The 10,990-nt window shown below is 33.1% G+C and overlaps 1 protein-coding gene across 2 annotated transcripts; it reads left to right on the top strand.

Annotated features, from left to right (window-relative positions):
• The first annotated feature begins 4,812 nt into the window (after window positions 1-4,812).
• LOC107850139 (protein NRT1/ PTR FAMILY 1.2) lies at window positions 4,813-10,205 on the top strand. Of its 2 annotated transcripts, none has more exons than XM_047404940.1 (4): window positions 4,813-5,182; window positions 7,740-7,957; window positions 8,158-8,708; window positions 9,024-10,205. In XM_047404940.1, the coding sequence occupies exons 1-4, from the start codon at window positions 5,074-5,076 to the stop codon at window positions 9,883-9,885; spliced, it is 1,740 nt and encodes a 579-aa protein (XP_047260896.1). In that variant the 5' UTR covers window positions 4,813-5,073; the 3' UTR covers window positions 9,886-10,205. The 2 variants fall into 2 exon arrangements, with proteins under 2 accessions (XP_047260896.1, XP_047260897.1); XM_047404941.1 differs by lacking the exon at window positions 4,813-5,182 and adding an exon at window positions 6,754-6,965.
• Window positions 10,206-10,990: the final 785 nt, after the last annotated feature.

Raw genomic sequence — 10,990 nt, 5'->3', positions numbered from 1 at the left:
GTCCTATTTATGCACTATCAAAGTGTAAGGTCAAAGTTATAATTTGGTGTCAAGTTTAGGGTCATTTTTATGTATTAACTCTGATAGAATTAATCTATATCTATAAATATGTATATGCATGCATGAATAGTATAGTTGCAAACAAATTAAAGCACATGGCATTGGATTCTATTGTTTCCTTAAATTCAAGCGCCATGAGATGGACAGATTGCATAAGCAACGCCCTTCAAAAAGAAGTCGACGTTGACTTTAATCTTCTCCCTCTAGGCTTTGTCCTACAGGTTCTCGAAACACTACAACAACAACAAACTTAGTATATTCCCACATAGTGGGGCCTGAGGAGGGTAGTGTACGCAGTCCATACCACTACTTCTCAAGAGGTAGAGAGACTGTTTCCATAGACCCCGACTCAACTTCAAGGGAATCTTGAAGGTTTTGAAGTCAATGGGCCCACGAAACGCGCAAAAACTTGTAAAGGCCATTAATCGGGTTGTAGCAAACATGCCATTGTCAACAATTTCAGGGCTATTTAGGATAGGTACGGGAAGAAATGGAGACAAAGAGAGCAAGAATATCAGATCTATACAGCATCCAAATTATGCTGTTATGACAGAGTCAAATGCAACCCAATCCAAGCGAGTATCAATAGGATTAAATTTGAACAAGCTTGTTCAACCTTATACCTCTCTATTATCACCATGAATGATGACTCAGTAGTCATAGTTAGAAACCTGATGGTCTATGAAAATGCCATGTTGAAATCGAAGCTCATATTTACGAGATCCATCAATCTAATGGGTAGGATTGAAGATGCAACTGAGGGTGTCAGGTATTATCAAAGGGAATTGGACTAATTATGAAATATCCACTTCAGTACCATGCAAAGGTAATTTCTGAGGTTTAGTGGATGCTCTAATGTGGAGACTGCCATGGAGAAAGTCAGCAATTACTAAAACCGGGCGGCATCCACATCCTCAACCTGGTACAAAAAGCAAAGTTCTTTCTAATAACAATAAAAACGTAAGCATGGTTAATGAAAGTGCACTTGTTGACACCTTTAACAAACACGAATGGAGGAAAAGAGCAACAAAAATGTGAGAATACTGATGATCTTAAACAGAGTTCCGAGAAGAGGTGTAGTAAGATGCTAGCTTTTAGTATTCTTCATCAAATCAAATTTATCGTGTTTTCTGATTTCTAGGATGTATAACAGGGACGATTTAAGCATTTGCAATATCTGATCAGATCAATATTTGATTTCTACAACTTACAAGTCCTTTGTTGCTGGAGATAATTCTCTCCAGCAGATTATAATGTATAACAGATGCATAAGAAGAGTACAGTAACATCACTATTTTCTGAAAGTTGGCTACAAAGAGCTTAAGGGTGATCTCTAATTCAAGTAAACTAAAGCTAGAGTTTTGTATTTAGAAGCTCAATTGTATGTCATGCCCTAACCATAAGATTTTTATTTTAAAAAACTGATAGTCAATCAACAAATGAGAACAACAATAACTTGTTTCCACACAGATAGTCTCCGCTAAAATGACTCATACCAACCTACGTGTTACCTGTACAGTGAAATAATATTCAAATTTTCTGAGTTACTTGCACTTCTGTTACAAAAAAAAAAAATAAAATTTAAACAGGTGGTTCCAGTATTTTCAGTACATTTCAGATATTGTTTCACCACTCCTCTTGAAGCATGGTACAAAGTAGTGCAATTTTCACTATAATCAATGATTTCCACAAAAAATTTGCAGTTGAGATTCTAGTGACATCACTAAAATAAGTACTTGCAGGTTATGCAAGGTACCTAGTTGTGGTATCTCAAAGCAACATGATGTAATTCACCAACTTGAATCCTGAAATCCAAAAGATGATTATCTCTGAAAAAATACTGATAATAAACGTCTTACACATGTTTGGCTGATGAAGAAATTTTTGTTAATTTTCGAGATCTTCATAAATAAAAGATACAATTATATAATAAAAATAAATATTTTGGACGATGACGAAATTTTTATAACAATGCAAAAGTCTTATAATTCATATCTTCACGAGATGATTTAGAACGACTAATAAATTAAGCAATTACTTCGTAGTTATGGCGTACCTAAAATTTGATTCAAGTCCATTTTTTTTAACGAAAATTATATTTTTTAAAACAAATATGCATATATACTTTCTCAGATTATTTATTTGTTACTAAATTTTTTATTATAAGTGTTTATACAAGTTATTGAGAATATTTATCGGAAATGGCTTTTCAATAATACTTTAAATTGTGTATTTATATTTTTTATATTACAAATGTTAATTATAATGAAAACTTTATTTTTGAAACATTGAGCGGGAATATACTTTATTTCTACAATCTTCACCGTGTCTTTAGACAAATTTAAGCCGTTAATACTTATATTAAAAAATTAAATTAATTTAGATATTTAATTAATTCATACTTATAAATCAAAAGATATTGCATAGTCTTCTTTAGTATAGGCTTTTCTTTTCATACATATGCTTGAATAATTTTATTTATATATCTTCGCATATTTCTATATATTTTTATGATAATATAGGTATTATATGTGATACATATTGTATAGTTGCGTTTATATATATTGATTTTTTCTTTCCTCTTTTAATAAATCTAAGCTGACCGGAAATCATATTTGTGGATTTTGAAGGGTGCCTAACCCCTTTTCTCTGGAATAATTTGAACTCTTACCTAAAATTTAAATTGGTTCGTAGATTAAATAAAGTTATATTTGTTAATAAATAAATAGGTTTCCTATTTTTTCTTAAAAATTAGGTGACGACTCTTTATAAAATCAATTCTTTTTGAGTCCGTAATATCGTGCTCGTTTTGACCTTAGATAAAAATTAGGTATGACAAAAACTACAAGATTCAAAAGTATTTTTTCCTTTCTTAAACTCCGTATTAAGATACTCCACCTTCGTTTAATTTTACTTGTCACTATTTTACTTCTCGAGATCAATTTGATATTTTAAATATAAAATTTAAATAATCGAAAAAAAAACTTTACAAAAAATATTATAAGTTGTAATCTTCTCATATTAAGGTGGGAAAAAATATTTCTCAAAAATTTAGTCAAAATTAATGACAAACAAAACGAAGGGTACTACCAATTTTCAACCAATCATCCACTTATGCACGTTTTTTTCGTGTAGCTAGGGTCCAAAGTGATAGATAGCCGTTTGGCTATGAAAATTAATTTTTTTTCGGAGTTAAAGTTGGAGTTGAAGATGAAGTTGAAATTGGAGTTGTGTTTGATCATGTCTTTTTGAAATTTCTTTTTTAGGCTTTTGAAAAATCTTTTTTAAATATGATTTTATGCCCTCACTTTTTAAAAATTATCAAAATCGCCCAACTACTAATTTACCTACTAACATACAACCAAATGTTGAGAAAATAATTTATATACGTCTTCAATTGATAAAATAATTAATACCAAACTAATTATTATGATTGTTATTCTTCTATAATTTGAATAAAAATATCATAAGTACGAGCTAAATAAGTTTATCTAACCATAATCGATTGAATAGAGAAAAATATATTTTGATAAATATGATTGATAGATATAAATATATTTTATATATTCTTAAATTTGTTGATGAAAATTCTTAATTATTTCACTTGAATTAATTATTTTATTGAATTTGGTCTTTTTGATTTTTTTTACAAAATTTAGTTAATAAGAGGGGTTTGTGTAAATATTTAAAGATTGGAGTTATATGTAATAATAATGAAAGTTGAAATAGGAGTGGGAAAAAGGGAAAACAACAAAAAGTCGTTTTCTATTTTCGGAATTTAATTCCGAAGTTATTTTTTAAATTTTCATGGCCAAACATCATGATTTTCAACTCCAAAATTTTTTTTTGAAAAAAAGAAAAAAATATTCATGACCAAACGGACCCTTAAATTTTGGGAAAGGAGTCAACTTATATTGTAAAATTTGAAAAAGAGTTAGGTCAATAATACTTGTTTTAATGTGTTTAGCTTATTTTGATTTGACTAAAAATTTTTTAAAAAATAGAGAAACACTTTTGAGATTAACATATTTCGCTAAAGTTTATCTTTTGAGAAAATGGTACACAAGATTGAAATGTGAAAGATTCAAGTCCTTGGATTAATGTTCTCGTTGTAGGAGTTAATATCCGTTATACTCTTTTTTTCATATGAGATTTTGTTTTACTAGATTTTCCTTGTAAGTTTTTAGTGAAGCAATCAAAATGTGTATTATTAGATATCTGTACTCTTTTTTCCTTTTTAGTAAAATGTTTCTATTGAGTTTTTTTTGCAAGGTTTTAACGAGACACATTATTTAATCAATTAGACATTCAAAGTGAGTGTTATAAAGACATAATATATAAATATGCCCTTTAATTTGACATCAAATGACATCTGTGCCCTCCAACTTCGGATATGCACAAGTATATACGTAAGCTTGTATAAAGTTGAACTATTAAATACGCGTGACCTAATACGAGTACATGTATTTAAGTTATAAATGTATTCATACTAAATCATTCAAAAAAAAAAAAGTATATTGATACACTAAAGCTCCGGTTATAGTGTTATGTGCAGAGTTCGGGGGAAGGATCTGACCACAAGAGTCTATCATACCCGACCATATCTTGCATTTCTGCTGGAGGCTGTTTCCAGGACTTGAATCCATGACTTCTTGATAGCATGACAACAACTTTACCGATTACTTCGAGGTTACACTTCTAATAACTCTCTTTCCCTACAATATTCTCATACCAGTATACAAGGTTTATATACTCCAAGTTAAAACTAACTTCAACTTAATTTTATAGGTACATTAGCATCAGCCATTTTCTACAGAAAGGTATACCTACATTCTTGTGTAAAGAATTAAAAAGGATCGGATACAAGAGTTGTACTTCAACAAACAAAACAATATATAAGCAGAATAGGGATAGACTACAACAGATGAAAACCATACAAGCAAGCTGTTGTGAGTGAAGTTGGAGTGGAGTGTCTGGTGCTGCTACAAAGTTGAAAGAAAAGTTTATACACACATGGAGATGGAGAATTCATCAACTGAAAAAGGAGAAATGGTTGAAGAGCCTTTGCTTGATGCTTCTGAAACTCAAAAGGGTGGCTTCAGAGCTTTGCTTTTTATACTTGGTATACTCCCTTTTTTCCTTATCGAGCTTCAGAGTAACCGGTAAAATTGCTTATGAGTTCAAGTAGTATAAATAGCCTCTTGCAGAAATGTAAGGTAAGACTGAGTATGATAGACTAAGTGTGGTCTGTCCTTCCACGGGCTCGTTCCTTTTCCCCTGTTGGAGCTTTGGAGTAGCCGGTGAAGTTGTTGCCATGTGACATTCCGGTCACAACAGGGTCAAGTCGTGGAAACGGCCTCTTGCAGAAATGCAAGGTAAGGCTGCCAATGATAGATCATTGTGGTCTGCCCTTCCTCGGACTCGCATATAACGGAAGCTTTAGTGCACCGAGCTCATTTATGTGTTGAGTTCACTGTCAGAAACTCAAAAGGGTGGTTTTAGAACTTTGCCTTTCATCCTTGGTATAGCTTCTTTCCATTTTTGATTTTTTCTGTGAATTTTTGGCTTCCTTTTTAGCGTTTAGTAACTCAAATTCAAAAACAAGTATGCGAGTTTTCTACCTGAATTATCGTAAAGGTATAAAAAAAAATCGAGAGTTTCGTACATGAAATTCAAATTCTACCTGTGTGTGAGTTTTATAGCTGAAATATTAAGTGTATGAGTTTTTTTTCCTGAATTATGACAAATTATTTATCAAAATATATCTCAGCTATCTAGATTTTTCGAGTTTTCATACTTGAACTATCAAATGTGTGAGTTTTCTACCTGAATTATGACAAATTATTTATCAAAATACACCTCAGCTATCTGGATTATTCGAGATCTCATACCTAAACTATCAAGTGTGCGAGTTTTCTACCTGAATTATCACAAATTATTTATCAAATACACCTCAACTATCTCGATTTTTCGGTTTCTCAAACCTGAACTATCAAGTGTATGAGTTTTCTGCCAGAATTATCACAAATTATTTATCAAAATGCATCTCAACTTTGTATTGTTCCTACTTGAATGATGATGATATTTTAAATAGTAAAAAAGTCAGAATTTCATACGTGATTTTTTCCATTTTTGAATTTTTTGCCCTTTTTTTCCCTATCGAGTAACTCGGAACCTCTTTCTCCTGAAGCGGAGGGTCAAAGATACAGATTAACTATTTCGATTTTTTGAGTTTCATACATGAGTTATCAAGTGTGCAAGTTTTCTAGCTAAATTATCATCAACTATTTATCAAATAGATGAGGCACGTTTTGATGAATAGTCACACCTTAACTATCTCGATTTCTCGAGTTTCATATCTGAACTATCAAATGTCAAGAATGGACCTTGGGCCTAACTCAACCTCAAAAGCTAGCTCAAACTCAACCTCAAAAGCTAGCTCAAGAGGGGAGGATTACCCAAGTCCATATAAGCAAACCACTAGTACATTCTCAACCAATGTGGGACTTTTACCACTCTAACATCAAACATGCAAGTTCTCTAACTCTCTACCAGAACTGTTTATTAGCGGATAGTTGATGTGCGTTTTGATAAATTATTGGTGATAGTTCAGATAGAAAACTCGTACACATGATAGTTCATGTATGAAATTAAAAAAATTGAGATATATAAGTATGTTTTTGATAATTATCCCCGTTCTCCATTATTTTTAGCGTGGTTGCTCTTTACTCTGTTTGCTTTTCATACCTGATTTTGATATGCCTCTTGAGTCGAGGGGCTATCAGTAATAATATCTCTTATATTTACAACTTAGGGATAAGGTTGTGCAGACGTCACCGTCCCCAGATCCAATAGTGAGCTTACGCTGAGGCCTGAGCTTACACCGGATATATTGTTGTAGTAGAGTAACTTCTCGGAACAAGTTCATTTATGTGTTAATTTTTCGTTAAATGTATAAATAATCTATTCAGAATTTAGTAAGTTGTCTTTAATGGAATCGAGAAATCATAAACTCAAAATCTTAGCTCTGCCTTTGCTTGTAATTGCTCTCACGGAGGTTCAGTTTGATAATCTTTGCCTGGTTGTTGATTCATCAAAAGTTGGAGAATCTTTTCATTGCTTGAACTTTTTTTTATTTTATTTTTCAAAATTTTGGTTAGGAAATGCGGCTTTTGATTTTTGAAATGGCGTATCCTAGCGTTCATTTTCCTTTTGAGTTTTAGGAACAAGTTCATTTATGTTGTAATTTCTTGATAGACACACATAATTGCTCTTATGGAGGTTCAATTTGATAATTTGTACTTAGATAATGATTTGTTACTTGTTAGTCATGAGTTCAATGAAATAGATAACGATTTGCTGTTATCTGCGTGATGTTTAATTTATTTGATTTTGGTTGGCCTACCCTCCTTTTCATTTTTCTTTTGATTTTTTCTCGAATAACTTTTAGGATCGAGTTCATTTATGTGTTAATTTCTCGATGAACACTTAAAATTGCTCTTCATTGAGGATCGATTTGATAATCTTTACCTAGTTGTTGATTCGTCAGTCATGGTTCTAATGTGAAGTCAAAAGAAGTGGGTGAATATTTTTTTTTTGTCCATGGAGATTTAAAAATAACAGTTGAGGAGTCATTAATCCTCTGTTTAATCTATTACATTTTTTTTGATTTTGGTTAGGACATACGGCTTTGATGAACATGGGGTTGCTTTCTCTAGCACCGAATCTGATCCTGTATTTGATGAATGAGTATCACATGGATATGGTTACTGGGTCCAATATGCTTTTCATCTGGTCAGCAGTTTCCAACATCGCTCCAGTTGCTGCGGCCATTATGGCGGATTCTTTTGTGGGTCGGTTTCACATGATAGGCTTGGGATCTGTTGTCAGCGTTGTGGTAAAGTTCATTAACTGAGTTGGTTTCTTTTGTTAGTTCCAGCAAGTTTTCAGGAATAAAATTACGGCGTAATGTTAATCTAGTTTGTCCTTTCTGTGTATAACTGAAAGAGTCTTGTTGGTGATTTGAATGCATAGACTAAGCTAGAGTACACCATTGCAATCCCGGTGATAATTATAGATATTTTATGTGTTTTGAAGGGGATGTTTTCGTTTTGGCTGACATCAGTAATTCCGCAAGCAAGGCCCCCACCCTGTGTCAATTCCATCGACATTTGCAAATCAGCAGATATGTTACAATTCTTGTTCGTATGTTTGTCTTTTGGGATCATTTCCATCGGAGAAGGTGCAATCAGATCCTCAGCTTTAGCATTTGGTTCTGATCAATTGACAGGAATAGTATATCAAGAAAATGTGCGTGCAATGGAGAGATACTTCAGCTGGTACTATGCCGTGTTTGCTTTGTCTAGCCTGGTTGCTCTCACATGTCTTGTTTATATCCAAGTCAACATTAGCTGGGGTTTAGGTTTTGGAGTTCCGGTTTTGGTAGCGTTTTTTGCAACTGTTCTAATTTGTTTGGGTACTCCATTATACGTGAAGCTGAAGCCTAAATCGAGCTTAATCACTGGCCTTTTTCAAGTGATTGTAGCCTCTTATAGAAATAGACGTCTCAGATTGTCGTCACAGACTGCAGATTTACTATACCATCAGAAAGAAGGGTCAGCCATAGCTCTTCCAAGTGAAAAACTAAGGTAACTCCATTCTTACATCCTTAGCAATCTGTTGGTCATCTTACTTTCTTCGTATGCTTTTCTTCCCCCAACTAAACTATTATTTTGATCATCATTTTATAGTTGTTGAGTTTCTCTCCTCACCTCTAGAGGTATTTGTGAAGTTCATTGTTTCAACCTGCACCCACTGAGGGCAAATATAACTTAATATACTGCTGTCTCCAGCTTTTATTGTTTATTAAGAGACCGCATGTCATGTTGTTCTAAATTCATGATGTTTCTTCTGGTCTATATACTTGTTCGTGTTGCGTTTTAACTTCAGTTTATTGCCTTTAGGTTTCTGAATAAAGCTTGCATTGTACAAGATCCTGAGCTAGATTTGAGCCCAGATGGAGAAGCAATAGATCCTTGGCGTCTGTGCACCGTAGATCAAGTAGAGGAGCTGAAAGCATTGCTCAAAGTTGTTCCAATCTGGTCGACAGGAGTTGTGTCGACCATACATAGCCATAACTCTTTTCCAGTACTTCAAGCAACTTCCATGGATCGACATATTGGTTCAAGCTTTGAAATCCCTGCTGCTTCCTTTGGCCTCTTCGGTGTCATCTCTGCTATACTTTGGCTTGTCCTCTATGGTTGTGTGATTCTTCCCTTAGCATCAAAACTGACTGGAAAACCTGTCCACTTCAGCACGAAACAGAGAATGGGGTTTGGTTTATTTCTTTATTTCCTGGCAGTTTTAGTTTCAGCTGCTGTAGAAAGTGTCCGGAGAAGTGTTGCAATCAAGGAGGGGTACTCTGACGATCCACAAAGCGTGATCCCTATGTCAGCAGTTTGGCTACTTCCCCAGTATTTAATTATTGGCATTGCAGGTGCCGTGTACGCCCCCAGCCAAAACCAATTTTACATATCAGAATTTCCTAAAACCATGTCTAGTGTAGCTACTGCTCTAATAGGAGTTGGTAGCGCAGCGGGAAGCTTACTAGCTAGCTTTGTACTGAATACTACAAACGAGTTGACCAAAAGAGGTGGGCAAGAGAGTTGGATATCGAGCAATATAAACAAGGGCCATTACGACTACTTTTATTTGGTTCAAGCAGGAATTTGTCTGGTAAACATACTGTGTTATATTGTTTGCTGTAGAGCTTATGGTCCTTGTAAAGGAGAGGAGGTAGAAGTTATGGAAGAAGAAAAACCATGAATTGGTCCAATAACTTATAGTTAGTATCGTATCAATTCATGCAAGTGCTTATTTGTATGTTTACTTTTCTTCTGTTGAGAATGGCTGATGCTAATATATATAAATAAAGTTGTAGTCACTCACTGGATATGTTGTTCAAGTGTAGAAGCTAAACAAGTAGATACACCGGTCTTACGTGGCATCACGTGGATGCCATATAGGACGTATATGTCTACATGTTCATTTTTATACAAGTTTAAGTGACTACCTATCCACATCCAATTGTAGCATTTACACATTTTTTTTTCTTTTTTTAAAGAAAAACGAGTTTGACAGACCAATCTATTTGTCCATTAGAGGGCCTAAGTCTTCTGTAGATAACTTTTGTAATGATTTTGTATGAGCTGTTCCAAAAACTTATTGTTATGTAGATTAAATTATTTCAGAATTATAGTCTTGGTATTTAAATTTGTGGATTAATTTATATCATACGAGAGATGATATAAAATAATGTCATGTTGAATACGTTAAATGAGATATCTCAAGACCAAGTTTAGTATTAATTTAATTTTATCGTATTTAATTAATGATATAAATTAGTTACAAAAAGTAAAATTGTGGATACACACACAACAAAAAAGTGAAACTCCACCTAGGCCCAAAACAAATTGTTTTCCAACACCTCTCCGTTCCGTACATTAAAGTTTCTGTTATGCACGAGGTCAGATCATAACAATTTAAAATCTAAATTGTATGTCGCCTTATGTTACATTCTTGTCCAAAGCTATTTTTACTAGGATATTACATGGTATAGCCCCTATAGTGGGCAACTTTGGATTTTTTTGTCACTCGTAAGAAAAGTCTTTAAAACTAATCTTTCTTTCTTTTTAAATATAATATTAGTATATTTTTACCCCTTTACACCTCAAATGTTATTAAACTTTCCATACTTATTTGTCTCTCAACTTCTATTTTTACTTTTTCTTGATTTTTATTTTTTGATGTTTTAATTCATTTGACTTAACCTCTATATTTTTTTCATTTTTTCCTCAAGCATTAACTATTTCTTCATTTCTCCCTTTTTCTTCTTTTTTTAATTCATTTGTCTCAACCTTTATTTTTCTTT

Source organism: Capsicum annuum, unplaced genomic scaffold (genome assembly GCF_002878395.1).
Source record: "Capsicum annuum cultivar UCD-10X-F1 unplaced genomic scaffold, UCD10Xv1.1 ctg71420, whole genome shotgun sequence".
Classification (NCBI taxonomy): Eukaryota; Viridiplantae; Streptophyta; class Magnoliopsida; order Solanales; family Solanaceae; genus Capsicum; species Capsicum annuum.
Note: the sequence above shows the minus strand (reverse complement) of the source record. Positions and strands in the feature narration are given on the sequence as shown.